The sequence below is a fragment of the Bos grunniens genome, chromosome 3, assembly GCF_055505025.1.
Source record: "Bos grunniens cultivar Pamir isolate PY7600 chromosome 3, Bosgru_T2T1.0, whole genome shotgun sequence".
NCBI classification, from domain to species: domain Eukaryota; kingdom Metazoa; phylum Chordata; class Mammalia; order Artiodactyla; family Bovidae; genus Bos; species Bos grunniens.
The window spans coordinates 8,758,656-8,784,188 of record NC_141167.1 but is presented as its reverse complement, the minus strand read 5'-3'; the positions used below and the strand labels follow the sequence as shown (position 1 = coordinate 8,784,188).

General features: G+C 60.1%; 2 protein-coding genes across 6 annotated transcripts in view; one reads left to right on the top strand and one right to left on the bottom strand.

The window, feature by feature from the left end:
• The first annotated feature begins 573 nt into the window (after positions 1-573).
• SNORC (secondary ossification center associated regulator of chondrocyte maturation) lies at positions 574-8,605 on the top strand. The gene is made up of 3 exons (XM_086394210.1): positions 574-906; positions 7,702-7,884; positions 8,443-8,605. The coding sequence occupies exons 1-3, from the start codon at positions 678-680 to the stop codon at positions 8,550-8,552; spliced, it is 522 nt and encodes a 173-aa protein (XP_086250336.1). The 5' UTR covers positions 574-677; the 3' UTR covers positions 8,553-8,605.
• A 2,217-nt stretch (positions 8,606-10,822) lies between these two features.
• NGEF (neuronal guanine nucleotide exchange factor) overlaps positions 10,823-25,533 on the bottom strand; it is a 127,078-nt gene continuing 112,367 nt past the window's right edge. For 4 of the 5 annotated variants that reach the window (XM_086394206.1, XM_086394205.1, XM_086394207.1 and 1 more), the window contains 9 exons: positions 24,082-24,234; positions 22,233-22,362; positions 20,251-20,325; positions 16,524-16,613; positions 15,328-15,491; positions 14,772-14,927; positions 13,948-14,027; positions 13,084-13,188; positions 10,823-11,840 (listed from right to left, as the gene is read on the bottom strand). In XM_086394206.1, coding sequence (XP_086250332.1) covers positions 11,650-11,840; positions 13,084-13,188; positions 13,948-14,027; positions 14,772-14,927; positions 15,328-15,491; positions 16,524-16,613; positions 20,251-20,325; positions 22,233-22,362; positions 24,082-24,234 — 1,144 coding nt within the window. In that variant the 3' untranslated portion in view covers positions 10,823-11,649. Of the gene's footprint in view, positions 11,841-13,083; positions 13,595-13,947; positions 14,028-14,771; positions 14,928-15,327; positions 15,492-16,523; positions 16,614-20,250; positions 20,326-22,232; positions 22,363-24,081; positions 24,235-25,533 lie in introns of all 5 variants that reach the window. The other variant, XR_015161494.1, reaches the window with a different exon arrangement.

The following is a 25,533-nucleotide window of genomic DNA, read 5'->3' as shown; positions in this document are numbered from 1 at the left end:
GGCAATGCTAAGTTGGAGACGCTCATTAGATGCCCTTGGGGCCTTCCAGGAGGCGGAGGGTGATGGGGCCAGGCCCAGGCTGGACATGGGTGTCATGAACACACGAGTGGTATTTCAAGTCCCAGATACCTGGGAGAACAGAAAGCAGGAAGGAGGGACCCAGGGCGTTTAATGCCGTGGGTTTTTCCGGAGAGAGGAGAGCTGCTAGAAGGCTGGCTGCAAACGGCTTTAGGAGCATGGCTGCACCTAGCTCGGTTGAGCACCCGCTCCCTGCCAGGTGTCAAGAGCCCAGATGTGAGCCGAGCCTGGCCCTGGTCGGTGCTGCCAGCCCACAGTGGCAGTCGCTCAGGCCTGGGCCTTGAGCACTAAAATTCAGATTCCTGGGCTCAGCCATGACCCACTGGGAGAAAGTGCTAGAGCCACTGCATTTATCGGTCACCCTGGGTGTCTTTTGCACGTGGAGGTTTTAGAATCTCTTTCAGTGGCCTAGGTGCATGCGCGTGTGTGTGCATGCGTGTGTGTGTGTGTGTGTGTGAGAGAGAGAGAGAAAGAGACAGAGAGAGAGAGAAGGAGGAGAGAGGGAAAGAACGATTTCCTCTTTCCCTCTCTGAGGGTGGGGCTGCTCCAGAGTTCAGGGAAGCAGTCAGCTCTGTGAGCTTGGCTGTGTGTGTGTGTTCATGTGTGGGGGGCGGGCACGGTGTCCCAGGAGGACAGAGTTTGCATTGATGAAAACCCTCCCCAGCCCTTTGATGCCTTGTTCCCTCTGCCCTGAAGTTGAGCAGCTCAGTCTTCGGTGCCTCCCGCCCGCTGGCCACGCTCGCCCCCCGGCCAGGATGGCGTCCTGTCTGGCCCTGCGCATGGTGCTGCTGCTCCTCTGTGGGGTCCTGGCCCCTGCGGTGCTCACAGGTAAGGGTGCTCCCTGCCACCGGCCTCCCGAGGCGAAGAAGCACCTTAAGGCTGGGATCTCTCTGAGGCCCGCCAGGCAAAGCCATTCACTGGGACAGGGTGACCATTTGGGGTGATTCCGGGAAGGGCTCCTCTGGGACACAGGCTGGCAGCTACGCGTTGGAGGCCTCTGGGAGTCGTTCGTCACAGAGACTGTGACCTCTGAAGCAGGACGGTGACTTGGGGAGCAGGGCAAGGGACCTTGGCTGCCCAGGGGAGGTGGGGGCCACTCCAGCACCCTAAAATCTGAAGGAAGGCCTTGAGAATCTGGGTGGGAGTCGGGAGGGGGCACCAGGCACGGGGTAGGCAGCTGACGGTCAGAGGCCCCAGGTGTTAGGTCCGTGGACCTCTGCCATTTACGTTTTGAAGCCCTACAAACCCTTCCCTGCTGGTTTTCTCAAATGTCCTTTGAGAAGGAAGACCCGGGTACTATTTCCATTCTGGGAAAAAAATTCATGGGGGAGCACAGGACCAGAGACACCTCTGTAAAACCAGGAGGATGCTGGCCCGATGCTACCACACTAAGGCTTGAAAGTGGCCGAGTCTGGGGTCTGGCGAGAAGAGTCCCACCAGCCTCGGAGTGGCAGGTTCCAGGGGACCCGAGCCCCAGTGTGGACACGGCTGTGGGGCCCTGCGCCGGGAGGGGCTGGCCCAGGCCGGCTGCAAAGCCTGAGAGACGAGAGGCACAGGCTTCCCAGGTGGTCTCTGTCCTGGAAGAAAGCCATCTCCTGTGGCCGGGAGGGCAGGGTGTCAGGGCTTCTGTGGGGAGTCCTGGGGCTGGAGAAACCAGTGGGGGGGCCCTGGAGACCCTCTCTGCAGCGTGGGTTTTGGGGGCATCTGCGGATCTGGGCGTCGTGTGGATATGTGCTGGGGAGAGCCGCGAGAGGAGGTGAGGCCTGGGGTGACTCCCGCAGCCACGCACTCGGGCACAGACCCCGGAGGAAACGGGGTGGGGGGCAGTGAGGATCCTGTGAGCCCCTGGGCTCTCTCCAGAAGCCCTAGAAGCAGCTTGCAGGCTGGCTCTGCTTCTGGTTCTGTCCTCCTCGCTGTTCCTCAGGTGCTCTGCGCCTTTCCCCTTCCGTGTAGCCATGATAACCCCAGGGCCTCTGCCTCCCGGGCGGGAGAGTCTCTGTAGGTCTCCTGGGTGCACAGGCTCATGGGCGGGGCCAGGCGGCTGGCGGCCCTGTACAGGTTGGGAGAACGTGTGGAAACGTCCCCAGCCCCTCTGCTTGGTGCAGGAGAGTCTCGCGGCAGAACCCCCTCCTTGCCTCGCCTGCCTTTGGGTAGGCGAGCCAGGGGCCTGGCGCAGTGCCCAGGACCCTGGGGAAGTGACCCAAAGTAGGGTGGCATCTTCCGTGGCTCCCGTGGGCCCCACCCACCCCAGTGACATGGCTTCTCCAGCCCGGTGGTCAAAGCGGGTGGAGGCGAAGGTGCTGGCGCCCTGTCTGCCCCTGAGTCTGGGGCCCATGTGGGCAGCTTCTGTCCCATTCCTGGGTGCCCACACAGCCAAGCTCTTCCAGCCAAGGCTGCTGGCCAGAGGTGCCAGGTTGGACGGGGCGTACACAGCCTGGGCGGGTAGGTTTCCTCTGCCACCACAGGAATGCTGGGCACAGCCTCGTGGTGGGCGGCGTAGGGACCTCACCTGGCCTCACCTCCCGACTCCCCTGCACGGGTCCTACCCGGGGGGCAGGCAGGCCAGCCCCACCCCAGCACCTCTGGGCTCCAGCGGGGCTGCTGCTCCTCCTGCCGTTAGGGGCGAGAGCGCGGCGGGGAGGCTCTTAGCTGCCCCACCCTGGGCTAGAGGCTCAGAGCAGGTGTGCGCCTGGCCCGACAGGCCCCTGGCCCGCTTGCTCGCTGGGCTGGGGTCGGTCCCAAGCAGGGACGCCGGGGTGGCCCCCATGGCTGAGACCCAGGCCTGGCCTGCCACCCTCCCTGCTGGTCGCCTGTGGCCACAGCTACTGCGGTGGAGGGAGCAAGCCAGGTTGAACGGGCGGGAGGCCAGGGCCCCGATGAAAAGGCCCTTCATGGCCACACAAAGGCCGTCTGTGAGCTCGGGGCCCAGTGGTCAGGGTGAGCGTTAAACAAACTTATTTACCGAAAGGCAGGGCGGCTGGGGGCAGTGGGGCTGGGGCTGGTGCAGGGAGGGGGAGCCCACAGTGCCCAGGCCTGTGGCAAGGTCAAAAGGCCCCCACTTCTGGCTTCTCCGGTCAGAGTGGTGGAGTCACAGGATGTGCTCACACCAGTCCTTGTCCCCCCATCTTCTATCCTCACGTCGCACCTCCGCCCGCCTTCCACACCTACCCCTCTGGGTCCCAGCCTCCACACCTGCCCTCACACCAGCCCCTCTGCCTGGCACTTCTGGCCCCACCTTCCCCCCTCCTCAGATGGGGCCTGCAGTGGGGAACCCCCCGGAGAAGTGCTCCTGTTCCCGGCTCCCCACAAGGGTAGGTTTGGGGGACAGAGCTGTCTCCCCCGTCACCCCAGTAAACTGAGCAGCCACGGAGGCAAGTAGACAGGGACAGGAAAACGCCCGCCCCCTCTCCCTGGCAGCTGCACCCCCGTGGTGGGAGGGCTGGGGACTCGAGTTCAGGCTGTGGTTCTGGCCCACGTGTGCCTTGGGGATGCCCACCTGGGCTGGCCGGGAGCCTGGGGCCCCAATGAGTCCGTGCAGCCCGGATCAGCCTTGAGGGGGTGGGGGGTCTCCTGTGATGGTCAGTTGTGGCAGGCGCGGAGCCCACAGAGTAGCCAGGGCCATGCTGTCCAGGCCCGAAAGGCCTGGGGTGGGGAGCAGAGGCAGCAGCTTGATGATGGCCTTGACAGCATGGTCACCAACTTGGAGGGCTGGGAGAGGCACAGCCCAACCCCCGTTTCACAGGTCAGGGAGGGCAGGCCAGCGGCTGAGCCAGTCTGCTGTGGTCCCGGGGTGATGGAGCCAGATTTGGACCCAGACCTCTGGTTTGGCTTCCCTGATGGCTCAGAGGTGAAGTGTCTGCCTGCAATGTGGAAGACCTGGGTTCAATCCCTGGGATGGGAAGATCCCCTGGAGAAAAGGAAAGGCTACCCATACCAGTATTCTGGCCTGGAGAATTCCATGGACTGTACAGTCCATGGAGGTCACAGAATCGGACACGACTGAGTGACTTTCACTTTCACTTTGCTTTGATTTGGCTCATAGCTCAGCTGGTAAAGAATCCACCTGCAATACTGGAGACCCCGTTTGAATTCCTGGGTCGGGAAGATCTGCTGGAGAAGGGATAGGCTACCCACTCCAGTATTGTTGGGCTTCCCTTGTGGCTCAGCTGGTAAAGAATCTGCCTGCAATGCCGGAGACTTGGGTTTGCGAAGATCCCCTGGAGAAGGAAATGGCACCCCACTCCAGCACTCTTGCTTGGAAAACTCCATGGATGGAGAAGCCTGGTGTGCTACAGTCCACGGAGCCGCAGAGTCGGACATGACTGAGCGACTTCACTTTCTTTTCTTTCTCTGATTCGGAAGCCAGTGGGGCAGCCCCTCAAGCTTCAGAGACTGGCTGGGTTTTGGAGGGTGTGTGTGTGGCGGGGTGGGTGGGGTGGTGCGTGTATTACGCCTGGGCTGGTGTGTCTGGCAGGAAGGGTCCAAGCTTTTGCAGGGGAGGGACAGACAGGCAGAGGGGCTGGGTGGGCCTCCCAAGTACCTTGCTCAGAGGGCCCCCTTCTCCCCCAGAGATGGTCCCCCAGGCTCTGGCAGAGGGCAGAGGGTGACAGCCAGCTCTTGGGAGAGAGCCCCAGCTCTCCAGGCACTGAGGGGCCTGTCACCCCTCTCCCTTGTGGAGGGCCTTGTGGAGGCTTCCCTGGGCCGGATGCCTGGCATTTGGGGGTGAGCTTTGGCTGGAGGTGGGACAGGGAGGTGCCTGGCTGCTGCTCTGTCTTGGGTGTGTGGTGAGCAAGTTGCAACCGGGGGGCCTGTCCATTTACCTGGGAGACTCGCAGTCTGTGAGCCTTAGACCCCAGGGCCTGCCCAGTGGTGGGTGGCAGATGTTCAGTCGCTCAGTCGTGTCTGACTCTTTGCGACCCCATGGACTGCAGCATGCCAGGCCTCCCTGTCCCTCACTGTCTTCCAGAGTTTGCCCAAAGTTCATGTCCATTGAATCGGTGATGCTATCCAACCTCAGACCCAGGCCTTTCTTTCTGCTCAGCCCTGGGGAGCCCACGGCAAGTATGCCAAGGGCATGGAGCCCTCCGTAGGCAGGTGGCAGACCTCAGCCCTTCCAGGCAGCGACAAGGGAGGCCTGACAGAGTCACAGGGAAGTCACTGAAGTGGGTTCTGGAGCAGGGTGGCCCCCAGACCCCAGCACTGCAGCTCAGCCGGGGCCCTGGAGAGAGGCGCTTCCACCCACTGAGTGCAGGGACCTTCCACCCCTGGGAGGTCTCCTCGCCAGGGATGTTTTGGAAAAGGGGCCCAGGCCGGGGCAAGCCCTGGGAGCATGATAGTAGTGGTCCCTGCCTGCAAGCCTCGCCTCACCACTGATCCAGCCGAGGCCTGAGAGAGGCAGCCAGGGACAGGGCCTGGGGAGCTGGAGACCCCGTAAGGCTTTATCAAGAAAAGATCTTAAGTTTACAGGAAAGTTACAGGAATAATCCAATCAATTCCAGTAGACTCTTTTGGATTCACCGACCACCAACTTTTTGCCATATTTTCTCATCTGTCTTCCCGTCTGTCTACTCGCTCACCTAACTGCTGAACCATCTGACAGTTAAGCTACAGACACCACGCCCATTTGCCCCTAAATACTTCTGAGAACAAGGGTATTCTCTTACACAGCAGAGTCAGTTATCCAAATCAGGACGTGAACAAGGATGCAGTGCTCTGCCCTAAACTGCAGCCCGGCTCACAGTTCACCAGTGGACCCCACAGCGTGCCCTCCAGGAACTCACGCTGCGTTGCGTTGTCACAACTCCTCAGTCTCTACTCCGGAACAGCCTCTCACTGTCTGTCTCTTGCGACCTTAATATTTTTGAAAACCTAGTTATTTGAAGACTGTCCTGGAATTTGGCTTTGGCTGTTCACTCATGATGTGCCCCAAGTGGAAACTGTTGGCAGAAGACCCCTGCAAATACCTTTGTGCCTTCCCAGAGCACCCCCTCTCCAGGAGGTGCTGAGCCTGGAAGCAGGGTGTAGGTCTGGCTTGTCTGTGCCCAGGGCCTGGCGGTGGGGCGGGGCAAGGCTCGGGGTTGGAGGCTCCAAGAGTGAAAGGCGCCTCAGGAACTGGCAGGGAGACCAGTGCTCAGTCCTGTCCGACTCTTTGCAACCCCATAGACTGTAGCCCACCAGGCTCCTCTGTCCATGGGATTCTCCAGGCAAGAATACTGGAGTGGGTTGCCATTTCTTTCTCCAGGGGATCCTCCCAATCCAGGGATTGAAGCCGGGTCTCTTGCATCTGCTGCACTGGCAAGTGGATTGTTTATCACCAGCACCAGGGCTGTACTGATTGAACCACAACTTCCAGGGAAGTTTCTGCGAAGGCACAACCTGTGACTGAGTTGTCTGAGGCTTCGGTCCCCAGGAGCACTTAACTGCCAATGCCCACCTAAGTTTACCCTTAGCCCCGGTCTTCTTGGAAGCAGGGTCACACAGTTCCCTGCTGGTGTCACTGAGATGCTGTCTTGCGATGCCCACTCAGCCCATTCCAGCATCCCTGGATCACACCCAGATGACTCAGCAGCTGGGGTGGGAAGCCTGGAGCCTGGTCTTGAACTTGACTTGGGGTCTGAGACGGCTGGATGGGCCCAGGGCTGGGGTGTTGCTGTGTAGCTCCTCAGGCTAGGATTCTTGAAGGGGGAGCAAGACTGCGGAGTCTGGGGCCACAGAAGGGTGGGGGTGGGGCTGGAGTTCCCATGCCAGATTCTCATACTGCTCTCTGGGGCCCCTGTGTACCCTGAACCTGCCGACCTACCAGCAGAGGAAGGGTCCTGCAAAAAAAAACACTGCCCAGAGGCTGCCCTGCTGATCCAGCCCCTGCCAGGGTTGGGGTGAGGGGCTCCTGGAGCTTCCCGAACTAGCTCCGCAGACACCCCTGCTCAGCCCTCTGGCCCCTGTCCGGTCTGGAGTGAGCAAAGCCCAGGCATCACAGTTTCTCCTCCGGCTACAGAGGCTCTTGTGCTTTAAGCCTCAGACACTGGGGGGCGTGTAGACGCATGTGAGGGAGCGGGACCCCAGACCTTGGGGCTAGGGTCAGGGAGAAGCAGGGCTGGCCGCCCAGGGGTGGGGGTGGGCCTCTCCTCTCCACCTCCCACGACCGCTGCCCCTCACCACCCGGTGGGCAGAGTCCCTGGTCTCCGGACCGGACATTGCTTTCCTGTCCTGGCGCCCTCTCCAGGGTGAAGGCTGCCCTGTGTGGGGAGAGGACCCCTTAGAAGTGTCACTGCCCCCAGGCCCACAGACCCCCAGCAGTTCAGCTGGGGTCCGCAGGCCCTGCTGGGGGGCGTCGTGTCCCCCACTGTTGTTCCCCTCCACGGTCCCTACTGCCCTTTCCTGCGAACCCCCAGTTCTCCCAGCTTTCTCCTGAGGGTGGCCCCCGCCGCCATCAACCTGTCCCGTCCTGGGTGGGAGGCAGCCTGGCCCCAGTAGGGGGTCCAGGGCCACACGTGGGCCGGCCCCGCCCCGCCACGGCCTCCGGCAAAGCACCGCGAAGCGCCCCTTCCCAGTCGTTCAATGGCGGGGACGTCTCGTCTGACCTACCGCCCGGGGGACCTACTACACCTGTCCTTGGCCTTGCAGCCGAGGGCCCGCAAGAGCCCGCGCCCACCCTGTGGAACGAGCCCGCCGAGCTGCCGTCGGGAGAAGACCCCGTGGAGAGCACCAGCCCCGCCTGGGAGCCGGCGGTCAGCGGTCCGCCCGCGCCCACCGCCACGCCGAGCCCCGAGGACAGCACCGCACAGGAGCGCCTGGACCAGGGCGGGGGTACGGCGGGGGCGGGAGGCGGGGAAAGTGGGGCGGAGGCGGGACATTGGGGGGTAAGGGGCGGGGGGCGCGGGCCGGGGGCACAGTGTGCGGGGGCGGGGGGTGGGGGGGAAGGGATGGGGGGCATGAGGAAGGGGCAGTAGGGCAGGGCCGGGGGCAGGGGTGGGGTGCCGGGACTGGGCTGCGGGTGCGGAGGTGGGGGTGGGGGTAGGAGTGGGGGGCGGGCCGGGAGGAGGGGTAGGAGGGCGGGGCTGGGAACAGAGGTGGGGTGCGGGTGCGGGGTGCGAGGACCGGGGTGGGTGTGCGAGGCGGGGGTGGGGGTGCAGAGGTCGGGGGCGGGCCAGGAGGAGGGGTAGGAGGGCGGGGGCGGGACGTCGGGGGTGGGGGGCGGGCCGGGGGGAGAGGTTGGGGGCGGGCCTCTGGCTGATAAGGGGACAGGGGTGGGTGTGCGGGGACGTGGGTGCAGGTCGGAGTGCGAGGGCGGGTGAGGTGGGGGGGCGGGTGCGGGCGGGCGGCGGGCCTCTGGCTGACCCGGCCCCCTCTCCCCGTCCTCCGCAGGCTCGCTGGGGCCCGGCGCCATCGCCGCCATCGTCATCGCCGCCCTGCTGGCCACCTGCGTGGTGTTGGCGCTCGTGGTGGTCGCGCTGAGAAAGTTCTCCGCCTCCTGAAGCGAATAAAGGGGCCGCGGTGCGGCTCGGCGGCACCCCAGGTGCGCGCCCCCCGAGTCTCCTTGTGTCCGCTCGTGTGTCGGCGAGCGGGGTGGGGATTGCGGGGGTGTCGCCGTGCTCGCGGGGCGCGTGCGGGAGTGCACATGCGCCGGGTCCCCCGCGGGCGTGCAGGTGCGTGCAGGTGCGTGCAGGGGCCGTCGGGGTGCGGGAGCGGGCGTGCGGCGCGCTCTGGCCAGAGTCCGGCGGCGGCGGCCCCTGCTCGTCCCCACTCCGGACTGCCCGCCGCCTGCCTCCCACCGACCCCTCCGCGGGTCCGGGAGCGCTGCGAGGGAGCGCGGACCGGCGGGAGGCCCCCAAGGCTGGAGAGGGCAAAGGCCAGCCCCGTACCCACCGCCCTGCTTCTCGCGGCCTCGCTGAGTCCCAGCGGGGTCCGCGTGACTCACGGGCGTTCCCGGCTTCCAATCAGATGATTGGTTTTGTTGGTGGGGGGCATCTTCAGACTCCGGCAGCCGGGGCGCTTGTCTGTGGGGTCTGAGCCCCAGGCCTGCACCCTCCGGACCCCTGGGGACCCCTCGACCCCCAGGAGCAAATGAGACACGCGGTGAAGCCTGGGTGTTGTGGGCCCCTGTCCCCGCTCCCCAACGCAAGCCCCAGACGGCCTCCCTCGCCTGGCCGGGTCGAGCTCCAGGGGACAGTGGCAGAGCTTCTGGCACAGCAGGCAACCCCACGCGGGACGGCTGTTTGTTAGGAAACAAAAAGGGCTTTCAAGCTCGACCCTCCTCATTTCAGCCCTGAAATCTTGGGGGCTGGACCAGAGGCAACACCCAGTCTCCCAGCTTGGCCCTGGCACTGGCTCCCTGGACAGGCCCTCCGCCTCCCATACCTCCCAGGAAGCCTACCTTTTGTGATTTAGAGAGGGATTTGAAATAGTGGCTTACCTGCTCTGGATGCAGCAGGAAAGAAGCTAGAACGGAGTCTTGCAGTGAGGACCCTAAGGCCTGGGGTAGGGGGGCTGTCTGCAAACCCCAGGGATGGTTTAACACTGGGGCCACAAGAGGATTCTTCTGAGTGAGCGCTGGAGAGAGGAGCTAGCCTTCTTCCCTTATTTTTTTCACCATCATTTCTAGCTACCTGCTTGGCCTCGTTGGTTTGTCTGAGTCCCTGACCACACTTGTTCAGGCCAGTTTTCTCCACCTGGATACTCAGATGACCATACGTGGTACCCATTCACACTCCCCAAGACACATCATGGCTTCAAAGTTTCGGCCTATAAAAGACTGTTGCAGTGCTGACCGGTTTTCATGAAACTGTGTACAAATTATTACATGTAACCTCCAGTAGACAAAGCCTCGTTAGAGCAGATGACACAAGTCACAATGCTGTCTCCCAGCTCCAAAAACAAAAGCTGGATAAAGACTAGGACCAACGACCCCCCCACCCCCACCCAAGAGCAGCATGGGGCTCAGAAATAGACCCTCTCCCCTTTCCCCAACTCCTGGGAAACTCAGGTGCAGGTAGGCCCCCCCTCCCCGCCCCGCCCTACCCCAACTGGGGTTGCAGCAAGGAGGCACCAAGAGCATCAGCCCCTCACTGGGATCCGGGGGTCCCTCCCCAATTGTACCAGCATGTTACACGGGTCTGAATCTTTCAGGGATTTATCCAGTTCTCAAAGGGTCTGAGGGCCCAAAAACCCCAACCATGTTGTGATTTCTGGGAAGATGCTCCATCTAAATCCTGGGCTTCTGATCAGTGTCCTGATAAGGAGGGCATGGCCTCTGGCAGGGTTGGTTTCCAGGCCCTCCTGTTCTCAGACCTGGGGGGTAGGGGGAGGGGAGGGAAGGGGCGTGGCTCCGAGGACCCACTGCAACCTCCAGGTAACTGGCTACCGCCTCTGAAGATAGGAAGAAGTGCCCTGGACCAGTGGCTGGCTGGATTGGAAGCTGAAGTCTCAAGCCTGGTGGTCGGATCCCCTATGGGACCACAACGCCCCCCATACCTCTGTCCCACAGTGGTCTTCAACCCTGCCTCCCCCATCGCCTCAGACAGCTTATTCTGTTTGTGGAGTCCCTCACAAGTGGAGGTCCAGACCCACTTCCATCCTGAGGCCCCATCCTGGCTGCTTCCTCCTCCACGGGAAGCCACCTCAGCTGTCTCCTGGGACAGGCCGCCTCCACGGCCGGGAAGAGGGCTCTTCTGTCCCTGCCCAGACCCAAGCACTGCATTCCTGTGTGCACCAGGGAAATAAAAAAAGGAGACCTTCCTCTCCTTGATTTTATACATGATGCTTCTTTTAATGCAGCCAAAAATGATATTTGCTTTTCTCGGAACCATAACCCGTACAGGATGCAGTGGCCAAGTCATTCCTTTGTGACACCAGGGCTCCTGAAGGGGCAGGTAACAAGTTATATCCAGCCGGTCAGGGAGCCAAAGGCGGCGTGGGCCCTCAGCCAAGCTCTGGCAGGCCTGCCGTGAGGCAGAGGCCAGCCGTGCAGCCAGAGGCGGGTGGAGGCTCGGGGGCAGAGGCGGACAGAGGCGGATAGTCTCCTGGTCCTCTGAACGGAGACCAAGGGCCGCTCATCAAGCACATCAGGCCAGGGTGGTCCACGTGTGCGCCTGGCCGAGTCTGACAGCTTCTGGGGGGAGAGGACACGTGCAGGGAGTCGTGACACCTTCACCTTCACACTTGCCCTGGGCCCAGGGGCGCCCCAGGGTCTGGGGCCTCTCAGTACCAGGGGCGGGCCCTGGAGCCTGCCCATTGTCTGCCTTCCAAGAGACAGAAGAAGAGGTGGTATAATACTGTTTAAAATACACTTTCTCATCTACAAATGCAGCAGAGGGATGTGGGCACCCTCTCTCCAGTGGGTGAGCGAGGGGCCAGGACACATGAGCACGAACCACGTGGCAGGGAGGGGGTGGGGCGACTCGGCAAAGACCACCCCACCCAGGTCAGGTCACACCCTGCTGCCTGGGGAGCGGGGCCTTCCCCCAGAACCCCTCCACTGTCCGCTGGGGTCTGCCTGCCAGGCCTCGTTCCTGCCTACATCCCTCCACCAGGCAGGGGGTGGGGGGTGTGTGTGTGTGGGGGTGCGGTCAGGGGTCATTGCCGATTCCGGCTGCCCAGCTTCCTGCGGTCCTTATTCTGGCTGCGCTGAGGGTCGTCCATCTTGTGGACACGGAAACACTCCTTGAGGTTCTGGGACCGGATCTTGGGGTTCAAGATCTCCTCGGTCATATTGCTGGGGAACCAGCCTCGCTCCTGGTCATGCAGACGCTCGCCAAAGATCCAGCCTGGGAGGGAGGGGAGACAGCAGGTCACAAGCTCTCTCCAAGTGGCCTGGGCTGGGCCTCCCTCCGGTGCGTGGGGAGCAAGCGGAAGGGAGACTCGGGAGTCCGTCCAGCTTTCCCAGGGGCCCCCTGCCCTCACACTCACTGATGGAAATGCTCAGACCGGGTGTATCCCCCAGAAGCTGGGGGGAGGGGTGCAGCCCTCCTGGGGAGCTCAGTGCCTGTGCACAGGGAGGTGGAGGAACCCTCCGCACCCTGTGCCATCGTGGTCCCATGCGTATTGACTCCGGGACCCATTCCCAAGCCCTCAACAATCTCAGACTGCCCCACCTGTGGCCAGGAGACCCCAAGGGCCACCCCCAAAAGCGAGAGGCATTGAGGGGCTGGTGGGATGGCAGCTGGCCCAGGACGCCACCGTCACCCTCTTGTTGGGCAGCCCTTCCCTGAGCCTCAGACTCCTGAGAGCTGGGTGGTCAGCTGACCGTGGCCAGGTCACAAACCAGCCAAGTGCCCTGACTCTCTGCTCCACCCACCCCTGCATCATGGCGTCCTGGTGGTGGGGGGGCGGGGGACGGGGTGCTGTGGCCCAAACTGCAGACCCTGCCGGCAGGTCCTTGGGCAGGGCTGAGGCCTGGGGTCGGTGGGGCTGGAGCATGTCTTCTGCAGGCCACTAGGAGGGGTGGCAGGCTGTTTATATTCTGGGGATGGGGGGAGAGGGCAGGAACCACAGCTCGCCCAGCGCTGGGTGAGCCCCTAGGATTTGTGGTGGTGGCCATGGTCTTCCCCGGAGGTCACCAGCCTGTGACCTTCCAGCCAGGACCTCAAAAAAAGGGGAGGAACTGGGGTGGGGAGACATGCAGTGTGCACTTTGGGGATTTAGATTAGGAACAACTGATGTAGAAATAAGGGGTCCGTTTTCCAGGAGGGGGTAGCCAACCTCTGGCGCTGGTGTCAACAGCAGGAGTGGGCAGGAGCCCCAGGGGGTGGCTTCCTGGCCCACGTGGGACCATAGGCCTGGTGTTCACAGGCTCATCTGGAAGCTTGCTGCAAATACAGGTCCGGGTCGGGGCGTTCCTGGTCTTCATCCCTCCCACCATAATGGGGAGGCTGATGCCAGGGCCGGACGAGGGGAAAGGGCACTGGGTGGGCGCAGGGAGCACACGGGGAGAGGCACCCCCCTACCCCGGGGCCCCGTGGGGTGGGCACAGGGAGCCCCGCGGGCAGAGGCGCCAGCCCCGGGCCTCACCGTCCTCTGTCTTGTCCAGGATGTTGAGGATGTCGGCCAGCTCCAGCGTCAGCTCATCCGGCTGCTGGGCCACATACGGGTGCACACACTGGACCTGGGGGCAGTCTGAAGGGAGGAAGGGGTGGCCCGTCCTCATCACGTGGCACCCGCCCTGGCTGGGCACCCGCAGAACCTGGCCCCCCAGCAGTTATCAGGGACACGCCCCCCCACCCCCACCCCTCCATCCCCACCCAACCCCATCCAGGAGACAGGATGGACCAGCAGCTGCTGGAAAAGGGCTCATTGGAGGGAGGGGTGGGCGTGGCTCCAAAATAAAGTCAAAACAGCCGGGAGTTCTGAACAAGTCATAGCTGGTGCAGGGATGAACAGGCTGCCAGTGTGGGGGGAGGGGCGGGGAGGGCTCTTATTTAGACTTTGAAGGAGGCTCCTCGGTCCTGGGCTGGGTCCTGGGAGCGGCCTGGGGACGTTCAGGACTCGGTGAACATGGTCAGGATGGCGCTTGAGCCCTTTCCTATTTTGGAACGTTTTCAGACGATCAGGCGCCCCAGAGAACACTGGTGTTTGCCTCCTGGGCCCAAATCCCTTCGGTGTCCTTGCAGCACCGGTCACTTAAGACCTGCTGACTTTTATGTCTTCATTAACCGTGGAAACGTTTGCAAAGCTCAGGCACACCGTGTCCTCCGTGGGGTACTGAGCTTGCATCAGGGTGCGAAGGACCTCTGGGCAGTTGAAGCAGCCTTCCAGAGGCCTCAAAGGCCCTTTAGGTGGAGTGCAGAGGCCCCTGTCCGAGGCTGACCTGCAGAGTCCTCCCTGACCATCATCTGTCCCACCTGGCGGGTACCCCCTCCCCAGTGGGCCGCTTACCGAGCAGCCGGGACGTGAAGGAAACGAACTTAGTTCTTCGGTTGGGGGCCAGCGAGGTCATCCAGCGCTTCATCTCGCTCCTGGGTCAGGAAGAGAGCAGATGCTGCCAACACAGAGCGTCAGCACCCACCCGAGGGGAACTGCAATGCCAGGCACCCGGCAGGCTGGCCCTGGGGTCCCGAGCTTGGCACCAGGGAGCAGGCCAGGCGGAGCCCTGCAGAACCTCCCTGGGGGCATCTTTCAAGTCAGTGGGTGAGGGTGTGTGAGCCCACGACACCCAACGTTCACCCAGAGGTGAGCCCTGGGTGGCCAGTTGCCCTAAGCCACAATCGTGGACTCGGGGAGGCTGACGCCACCCCGTCCCCCCGAGGCAGTCAGAACTGGGCTTGATGTGCTGGGTGACACCTGTGAGTTCTGGGGTGTGGGGGGCTGGGCACCAGGTGTCCCAGCTCCAGGGCTCACAGAGCATCGCCCCGCGTGGACCTGGCCATCGCTCTCAGAGCCCTGGGGGTGCAGGGGAGACAGCCTGGCTGCTCAAGGGTGGTAGGTGGGCCCGAGACTGCCCAGCAGCGGCAATTCACTGGTTGGCCTGACCCGAGGGCTCTACAACAGCTCATCAGAGTCTGAGGCCCAAGGGAACACACACACACACACACACACACACACACACACACGCGCGCACACACACAGCCAGCAACGCACTCACCCCCAACCCCGACACTAACACAGGATGGAAATCCTCTGGACAAGGCCTGGGGGAGGAAACACGGGAGCTGGGCGGACAGTGAGCCCCAGGAAAGGGGACGGCCGCCCTGGGCACTCACTGAGAGGACGCCTTCAGCATGTAAGTGGCCTCCCGATCGTCTGAGTTCTCGAGCAGCCGTAGGATGAAGACGTTGGCCAGCGTCTGGCCCTGGTCCTCCAGTTCCTCCGCGCGCAGCAGGCCTCGCGGGGCCGAGTCAAACACCTGGTACTTGTCTCTGGGGACCCAGGTGGCAGGAGGGGCTTGTTGGTCCCCAGGACGCTCGGATTCCCCGGAGACCTCCCACCCCAGCCCTGGCCAGCGGGACCGGCCCCACTGCGGCCGCTCCTCACCGCCTTCGGAAGCTCCCCACCTGACGCCTGTCCCCCTCACCCCCAGCCCCCCACCCGCCCCCACCCCTGGCGTGGACGGTGGACAAGGGGTCTGCACCCCTGACACAGGAGCTGCTGGGCACACCCCGGGCAGCAGGCACTGAGCTGCAATACTTAGGAGAACCACCCGCAGTTGGCAGGAGGGAAAAACCAGCGAAGCCCAGGGGTTTAAATAAACTTGCCCGAAGGCCCAGGGCACTGCCCCCAGGCCCCGGTGACTCCCCGCCCCTCCCGCCTGCCGCTCACCCTGGAATCTGCCGGCAAATCACCAGCAGGTCGTTGAAGAGAAAGAGGTAAATCTCCCGGAAGAGCTTCTTGGTCCGCAGGGTCCGCGAGGTCTTGGGGCCGGACATCTGCTGCAGCTCGCCCTGCTTCAGCAGCCAGCGGGAGTGCGAGATGATGGGCACCGACTGGGGGGCGGGGGGGCGGGCATGTCAGGGGAGGCTGTGCCCTCCGCACCCTGCCCCAGCTCCCCTGGTACTCCGACTGGAGCGGTAACTGTGGTAACGGGTGTTGGGGACCACACTGGGCCCAGGACACGGGCACTGGTGGGAGGGATGGGTGGGTGCTGGGCACACGCGGGAAGGGTGTGTGTGTGTGTGTGTGCGCCTGAGTGGGCAGCTGTGTACTTGTCTGTTGTTTGTGTGTCCTCGTGTGCGTCTATGTATACGTGCTTGTGTCCAAGTGTGTCTGTGTGTCCTGTATGCGTCTGTACTCACGGGGGTGTGTGTGTACACGTGGGTGCCTGTGTGTGCTATCATGCCTCACCAGGCTCAGCCTGAGTGATGCAGAATCAAAGGAGGGTTCAAGTTCCCAGGGGAGAGGGGAGAACTGGGACCCCAGGGCGAGGAGGCCGGGCCTGCATTCCCCCACTCCACGGCTCTGGGGCGATTACTCGGCACTCAGCACTCAGCCAGCAAGTGGAGCTACGTGAGGCCTCCCCACCACCCCGAGGTCTGCATCTTCAACTGAGGCTCGGCGCCCAAAGAACCAGCGTGACCTCACAGACCCTCGGTAGGCACCATGCCCTTCTGCCCACGTCACCAGAAACCCTGGGAGCCCTTAGGGTCACTGGTGCCTGAAGCTTTACACAAAATTGGGGAAGAAGGTGGGTAACTTCCACCTGATTTTCAAATCGCCCAGGATTAAGAACCCCTGGACTGGTTCATGTCCTGTTCTTCTTTCAAGCTGACTGTTCAAGGTCACGCAGCCGGTAACTGAGAGCAGGCCGCTTCTGGGTCCCTGCACTGCCCCGCAAGAAAACAGTCTAGGCCAGTGCGATGGCCTGGTGATGGGGGGCAGGGGAGGGCCCTCCGCTAGGGGGTCAGGGAGGGCCTCAGTGGGGGTGGCACCATGCTGAGACCCAAGCATGGCCATTCAGCGGGCCTGGCCAGTGGCCTGTGCCCCAGGCCGGCGGGCGGGGCCGGGGACGCATGGTTGACCTTGATCTTGAACTCCATCTTCTTCTGGATGCTGATCATCTGCTCCGTGCGGCTCATCTTCCTGACGCCCTCGTTGCACGCTTTCACCACCTGGAACAGGAAGGCAGACACATCAGGCCACATGCAGCCAGCGGTCTCTGGCCACGTCCTTCGGGTACTCAGGCCACAGCTGAGACACTGACTGGCCAGTCTCAGTGGGGTCTCAGTTCCAGTGGAGAAAGCTGGGGCCTTGTCCTTGGCGGGACGCAGACTCCAGAGAACACAGAAAGCAATGCTGACCCCTTGCATCACCTAAGAGAACGGTTTTCAGCAGGATGTCCTGTCTCATCTGTCAGCCTGGAAATGCCTGAGGCCTGGGATTCGGGCTCTGTCACGTGCTGCAAGGGGAGCACAGGTCCCCCCAAGCTTCCTGGGAGGCCACCCGGGTACCAAGAGGCCAAATGAAAGCAGATTTTCTGCGACCTTGTTCCAAGGACTCGATATCCGCTCCGGATCACAGGTGTTGAGAACAGGGCCTGGCGCTCAGCATGCAGGAAGGAAGACAGCGCCCAGAGGTGCGTGTATGGGGTATCCCCTGCAGTGGTTGGAACGAGGAAAGCTGTCCTCAACCTAAATGTCTGCCGATGCGGCAACTGGGATTGATTAGTGCTTGTAAAGCCACATAACCCTGTATTCTGAAGTCATGAAAAAAAGCTCGAGAGAATGTGTTAGTCACTTAAGTCGTGTCCGACTCTTTGCAACTGCAAGGACTGTAGCCCACCAGGCTCCTCTGTCCATGGGATTCTCCAGGCAAGAATGTTGGAGTGGGTAGCCATTCCCTTCTCCAGGGGATCTTCCCGACCCAGAGATCAAACCAGGGTCTCTCTCACTGGCCGGCAGATTCTTTACCGCTGAGCCACCAGGGACACCCACGAGCGCCGAAATGGAGGGCAAAGCCAGCTTGTAAGCCACAAGCCCCTTTTGCAGGGAATACAACCATGTGTGCAGGCGTCCATCTGGAAGGGTGGGCTCCAGCGTGCTGGCAGGGGGTGTGGGAGAACTGCGGATCCTTGCCGCCTTTCTGCTTATGAACAGTGTGTGAATCCGTATTCACTGTTTTTATAAATTAGGGGAAAAAACCCCACCTTTATAAAAAATGATAATAAGAAGCAAGAGTATACCTTTCATTACAAGGAAATAAAAAGGGAGAGGAAGGCAAAAAACAACTTGAAAACAGAGAACACTTGCAGGTGCCCCGAGACCGCTTGGGGCCCCGTGGGAGCTGCGATGGAGCTCCCGCCTGACCAGCTGCGTGTGACCAGGTGTGGCAGAGGGCCTGGGCAGAGGCAGCCAGGCTGGCGGGCAACTGGCCCTCCCTGACCAGCCCGCTCAAGGCGCCAGCCTTTCCTCAACTAGGCTGGCAGGGAAGTGCCATTTCCCCCAGTATTCAAAGGGTATAGTTGCCAGAGGGATTTTGCGGCCACCTGGCCTGGAGTGAACGACAGAAGGAGAGACCTGGGGAGAAATGACTGCATTCAGTTACAAAGTCCTCGTGGCTCAAAGTGAGAGGGTAACAGGCAGGGAGCCCAGGGGTCTCCAAACGGAGGAAACAGGCTGCAAGAGTCAGACATTTTTTTATCTCTCCCTTAAGTGGCAGGAAGAAACAAAACAACATGTGTCAGATTTTTTTCCTCCCCTATACAAAATTAAAAGGAGGTTTCTCTTAAAGTTCTGTGTTGCCATGACGACACCTGGTTCTACCTGAACTTCTCTCAAGCTTTGAGCTAACCAATGTGGTTTTCTTACTGCTACTGCTAAGTCGCTTCAGTCGTGTCCAACTCTGTGTGACCCCATAGACAGCAGCCCACCAGGCTCCCCCATCCCTGGGATTCTCCAGGCAAGAACACTGGAGTGGGTTGCCATTTTCTTTTCCAAAGCATGAAAGTGAAAAGTGAAAGTGAAGTCGCTCAGTTGTGCCCAACTCTTAGCGACCCCATGGACTGCAGCTTACCAGGCTCCTCCATCCATGGGGTTTTCCAGGCAAGAGTACTGGAGTGGGGTGCCATTGCCTTCTCCGTTTCTTATGCTATGTTAATGAAACTATGTATTTGCTTTGGAATTTGCCTTTATTCAAAATGGTTCCACCTAAGATGAACTTTTTTTCTTTTCTCAAACCTTGGGCTGATAATGGCTCAATAAACCAGCATTCATATCAATTGTTTTATGGCCGAGGAATGACACACCCCATTCCATCCTATCTCAAAAATGCATATCGTGGGACAGAGGCCTGGTGAAACTGCCTCAGCTTTGAGGTGTCTCTCTTATCTGATTAATAGCTTTCTAACAGACAAAGTCCTGAATATTCATTGGAAGGACTGATGCTGAAGCTGAAACTCTAATACTTTGGCCACCTGATGTGAAGAAGTGACTCATTTGAAAGAACCCTGATGCTGGGAAAGATTGAAGGCGGGACGAGAAGGGGACGACAGAGGATGAGATGGCTGGATGGCATCACCGACTCGATGGACATGAGTTTGAATAAAATCCGGAAGTTGGTGATGGACAGGGAAGCCCGGTGTGCTACAGTCCATGGGGTCACAAAGAGTAGAACACGACTGAGTGACTGAACTGAACTGAACCGACATAAAGCAGTTTGCTAAAAACTAGCAAGGGGGCACGCTTTCTGCTCCCTTCTGATGTCTATGTCAGAAGCTTTGTCTATCTCTTTTATACTTTAATAAAACTTTATCACACGAAAAGCTCTGATGATCAAGCCTCATCACTGGCCCCGGATTGAATTCATCTCCTCCGGAGGCCAAGAATCCCGGCGTCTTTCATGGCTCAGCAACAACCTTTCAGAAATGGCTCAGAACCACCACCCGACAGCTATGGAGGCTAGTCCTTTTACTAAGCTGCTGCCGCTGGTACGCTGAGTGGGAAAGAATTCTTAACACCAGGCGCTGTTATAGGGTCACCAGCACGACAGAGTGGCCTGCCGCACAGATGCCAAGAGTGGGCTCGCAGCGCCAGTGGACACCAGGAGCAAACACACGTGGCGGCACTGTAAGACAAACGTTTTAAGACAAATCCTTGAACATCCGCCGACCCGTCCCGCCCAGCATGTGCTCTGCTGACAGCTTCCAGGAGGAAGCTCTTCTGGTCGAGGATCAAGAGCGGAGATGGTTTCTCTCCACTCTGGGGCAGCAAAGGCCCAACTTGGCAGGGCAGGCACATCTCCTGCAGCTCTAGGGCTGAGGGCTGGGAGAGAGGTGGGAATGGGAGAGGTGGGATGGAGGGGACTGCAGTAGGAACCCCGGGACAGAGCTGCCCAGGGCCTAAGAAGAGCCAGAACTGTCCTCAGAACGTGGGCGGGGAGGGAAAAGCCGGAGCTTTTTTGACACTGGAAACGGGCAAGGATGAAGGCGAGGCCTCCGAGGGCCGTGATGGAAGCAGTGGTGTGGCTTGGCGGGAGAGGTCCACAACCATGTCTGTGGGTAAAGGGCGCCCGCTGGGGGCCTGGTCCACCCCGCACGGCGGCAGCCTGTGCAGAGAAGGAAGCCCTCTGCCTGTGCAGGCCCCACCTGACATTTTTTGGACCCGGTGACTTTTCTGAATTGCCAGAGCAAATATGAAAGTGAATTTGCATCTTCCAAAGACAATACCAAGACAGGAGGGAGCAGGACAGGGAGGTGGGTCTAGAGGAGAAGACAGTTTACTGGGAAACGCGCAAGGAGGAAGCACGACTCACCAGCTCCAGTTCCTTGTGGGCGTCCAAGGCGGTGCCTTCGCGCTCAGACCTTTCCTCCACCCTCTTCAGGATGTTCTGGGCACAGGGAGAGTCCGCACTTGGTTTCATCGTGGACGGCTGTTCCTCCGCTCCCCCCCACCCCGCATGGTGCCCTCCCCGCTGGTCCCAGCAGCCTCACATGGCTGTGACACCCCCCACGAAGAGCGCAGACATGGGGCGAGAGAACCTTCCACCGACCCGGGGGCCAAGCATTGCACACAAGCCTTGCCTGGCTCTAAGGTGAGTCGAGGTCTCCCCCAGGACTAACTACGAGGGCCATGCCAGAGCCCCAATCTCCTTACAGCAGAGACCGAAGCAAAGGGACTGACCACGTGGAAGCAGGGAGGCGGGAAGGCAGGACCAGCAGCCTGGGGAGGGTCACTCAGGGTTGCCCGTCCCGAATCGAGCTCAACGTTTGCAGCAGCAAGAGTGGGCCTGTCATCTGAAGCTAAGTAGCAATGACCCGGAGGTTTTGTTCACTCTGGTTTTATTGAAAGAAAAAGTCTTTTTTCCAGTAGTTGGGTTGTTTTGAATTTCGCCTATAAATGGCAATTTTTGCATTGCTCTTCATATTTTACACGATTCCTGCCTCCCGGGTCTCCTCATGCTCATAGTTTGGACCTGCTCTCACCCCATAGGAGGGTTGGGCACATCTCAGCACAGTCCACCCCCTCTCGCCCCATCCAGGCTGCCCCACATGGTGGCTTCAGAACAAACATCTCCAGCTACCCACACAGTGTAGGATCACCCCCACCAGGTGTCCACCAGGGTGATAGGTATGCTCTTCACTCTCTCCTGAGCTCCAGACCAGACCCACCTCGGGACATCCCTCAGCTGCAGGCCCCCAGCCCACTCTGTGTAGTCACCTGCCCGTCTCTGCCCAGCAACCAAGCCAGCGACACGCAGTCAGCTCTGGCACCGCCCTACCCCTCCCTTACCAAGCTGGGGGTGGCGCTCAGCAAACCGCTCCTTTAACCATCCCTAACCGCAAATCCATCTCCTAGTGGACAGTGTGGCTCAGGTCCACCTTGTCTCATTGGGATGAAACCTGGTTTATGCCAGCTGGGTGCCAAGAGCACCCACCCTGACTTATCCCTTTGTCTCTAAACTCGGATGTTCAACGGCTCAAAGTCCTCCCAATGGTCCAAAACCGAATGCTGACCTCCCCACCTCGGGAAACAGCATCATCAGTCCAGCTGCTCAAACCAAAGATTCCCCTTCCTTCCTTCTCCACGGTAGCAAGTGCAGGGCTCAGTTCACTGATGTCCCTCCAGGATGCCGCACCTCAATGCCGCCAGCCCGCCTTTCTCGAATTGCTCGTGAACTTTTGCTCCCACTTCCGCTCTTGCCCTCCTGCCTGGCACTCTCCACGCGGCAGCTGCTTTGAGCTCTTAACCAACGTCCACTAAAAGGAGTGACCCCCATCACAGGGGATAGAATCCAATGCCTCAGCTGGCCCCGCAGGCCCCTGACCAGCCTCTGCCCACATCGCCACACTCACTCCCATCACGTTCCCCAGCTCACGGCCGGCCGACCCGTCTGTGGACCTTTCTGCCCCAGGACCTCTGCCTGAAAGCAGTTCCCCGTCAGATGAATGGCTCCTCCCTGTCAGGCAAGTCTTCGCTTAAATGTCACTCATCTGAGAGCCCTTCCCGATCCCCACCCTGGGAGTGGGCCAGGCCGTCACCCCTATCATGTCACCCTGATTCACAGTCCTCAGCCATGGCCACTTCCTGGCTGTGTGTGTGTCTCTCTCTCCCCACCAGGGTCTGGCTCTCCGGCAGCAGGGGCTGAGTCTCCCACTGCTTGGCACACAGGAGGAGCTTAATTAGGATTTGTGGAGCACATGGACTTCTCAGAAAGCCCGCAGAGACCTGGACTGACCAAAGGAAACAGGCGGCAGCTGAAGTCGGGGGCGGTGGTAGAGGGAGAGAGTCGGGTACCTGGACCAACAGCTTGAGGCGTGTGATCCTCTGGAAAGGCAGGATGAGGAAGGAGGAGAGGGGCAGCCCCCTGCACTTGGGGTCCAACTCCAGCTGCGCGATCAGCTCCCGGAAGGCTGCCTTCTCCTGGCTGGGCACACAGACGAGAGCGTCGGTGCATGCGTGCGTGCTGAGCTGCCTCAGCTGTGTCCAACTCTATGCGTACCCATGGACTGTAGCCCGCCAGGCTCCTCTGTCTGGGGATTCTCCAGGCAAGGATCCTGGAGTGGGTTGCCATGCCCTCCTCCAGGGGATCTTCCCAACCCAGGGATGGAACCCGCATCTCTTATGTCTCCTGCATTGGCAGACAGGTTCTTTACCACTAGCACCACCTGGGAAGCCCTCTCCGGCTTGTAGGAGGCATGAGTTGGAGAGGCTTCCTCCCCATGCACAGCCTCGTAGGAACCAGACAGCCCACGGGCAGAGGATGCGTCCATGCATCTATTCTTTCTCTCTTTTTTTTCTCTGCAAAACAAACTGTTCATGTACAAGTCAAATAACAATAGTGACTTCACATGCCCAGCCCATGAAAACTTAGCAAAATATGTTGTTGTGTGGGAAGGCAAGAACTCCTTGTATGGCCAAGACTATGAATCAGATGCATAATTCAACGATTTTCCCAGCAGGAAATGATGGCAAGGTGAACCCACGTAGTGACAGAAGCAGGCGGCAGGCTGGAGACGGCTGCAGGGAGAACCTGGGCTGCTCCTGCCCGGCGGGGATGTCTCTTCTGCAGATGGGTTGGGCAGTGGAAACCACGGCTGGAGGGCAGATGCTGGCCCAGGACTGCCTGACATCAGGGACATGGCACTCAGCCCCGAGAGTCTGCTCTCACGGGCCACACCAGTGGATCCCGGGGCACTGCAATATCCAGAGTCCTCGCTTCCTGTGTGACTGTCTTCTCAATGCTTATCCTCAAAACCGGCATCCGGATTCCCTCACATCCCCACTGCAAACCCCAAATGTCAAACACCTAAATCCCCGAGGGCTCAACCTTTAAAACACCCCCAGTGAACTGCACTGATGAAAAGACCCAGCAAAGCATAAAGTCCAGAGTCACCACCCGGAGAGTCCTTTGGGGCCCGTTGAGTGTGCTAAGAACGTATCATCGTTTAAACTGTGGTCGAAACATGGCACAGAAAATGTGAAGAACTCAAAAGCGGCAAGTTGATGAAAAACTTCTCTCAACGGAAACCCCAAGGAAGTTTACAAAGGGGACAGATTAGTAAAATTCAAGGGCTTTGGCTGGAGAGGGCTTCAAGGTGGTGCAGTGGTACAGAACCCACCTGCCAATGCAGGAGACGCTGGTTTGATCCCTGGGTTGGGAAGATCCCCTGGAGGAGGGCATGGCAACCCACTCCAGTATACTGGCCTGGAGAATCCCATGGACAGAGGAGCCTGGCGGGCTACAGTCCATAGGGTCACAAAAAGTCGGACATGACAGAGCACACACGCAATCCAGATGCTGGAGAATCACCAAAAAGACTCCCTCCCCAATCCTTGCCTTTGTCTCTGATTCAAACCACTCTCCTGCTGTCCTGGGCCTCGACTGGTCCTCATGGCCTCAAGCTCCCTTTTCTAAACCTCGCAGAGCCCTGCGTGGCCATCTGGACACAGGTCCAGTGGGTGCTATGGCCAACGGTCCCAGGGTCACCATTTCCCTGGTGGCACCAAAAGCCCCAGCACGTGCCAGCCTTGGATGCCGTCCCGGGAAAGCAGAGGTCCAGGGACCACAGCTCAGGGCCAGCGTCGGAGGAGGGGGCTGCCCGGGCCTCGCCTCTGCGATGATCCCGCCCCTGGCCACACTCACAGCAGCTGCTTATAGGTCCGCTCCTGGTAGGTCTGGTTGCTGACGTAGGTGATGTAGACGGAGAAGTGGTCAGCGGCGTAGCGGTACACGATGTCACACACGTCCGAGATGACGATGTTTTCCTCCATCCGGCGCTCCAGCTCCAACAGAAACCTGGCGGGAGGCGGCTGGGTTAGGGAAGCGGGGGGGAGACTGAGGACACGTCCTCGCCAAACCAACACGACAGGACGGGGTCCCACCGAGGGGGCGTGTTCTATCACATCAAGGAATTACTTGTTCAGGTTTTCTGGTAGATGATAACATTAGGAACATTTGCTAAAGAGACCTCCTCCGTACATGCGTACTGATGTGTTTATGAAGTGAGATGACGATGGGAATTAAGTTTGGAATGCTCCCGTGGGTGGCGGGGTTGGGGGGCGGATGGGGCCATAGGTGAATCGACATGCTGCAATGCGGGCTTGTTCTGCTGTTTCTACTTCTGCATGTTTGGGATATTCCATAATAACATAGAAACAAATATGTAAACAGATAGACACCCCTCCTGCAGCATGGGGGTGCGGTGGCAGAGGCCGAGGGGCCTCCAAGATGGCACTGGCCTCAGTCAGGTCTCGCCTCCCTGAGCCCATCTGGTGGGGGGACTGCCACAGGATCTGGGGGCTGCAAATAGGAAGGTGGGGTGTCCATGTGCAGGGGGACCCACTCCGGAGGGTCCACGGAGAGCCACATGGGGAGCAGGGGGCTGCTGCTGCCCAAGTGCTACTTCTCATCGGAACAGGGGCGGTCGGGTCTGCTGATAAAAAGCTGAGTTTTAGCTGCAAACCTCCACAGAATAAGGTGCAAATGGTAAATGGATCTCTTATCCTAACAGAATGGCTGGAGCTCTTCTTTGCAATGATCAGTCAATAGATGTCTATCCCTCCTCCACTTAAGCACATCCCATCCTTCTTGAGCCAAAATCTAAGCACAGGTCCAATCACGACTTCCATGTAACTGTAGAGGAGAAAGTGTAACTCCAGGACTGCGCTCCGACTTGCCCTCAGGGGATCTTGGGCCCTGCGTGCGCCAAGCCAGGGCCTGTGGCCTCAGGATAAAGAGCATGTCACCTGGACACCACTGTGTGCAGTGCAGGCGCAGGACACACGAGCACCTGCGCCGATGGGAGGGACCCGCAGGCAGCAGTTCTGTCCGGGGGGACGCAACTGGCCTTGTTGCTGGGAGGGTGGCAGGTCTCTGGGTTTATGTATTTAGGTTTATCTTTTGCCTTTTCATCTTTTCATGTGAGAGTTGGACCATAAAGAAGGCTAAGTGCCGAAGAACGGACGCTTTCGAACTGTGGTGTTGGAGAAGACTCTTGAGAGTCCCTTGGACTGCAAGGAGATCCAACCAGTCCATCCTAAAGGAGATCAGTCCTGAATATTCATTGGAAGGGCTGACATTGAAGCTGAAGCTCCA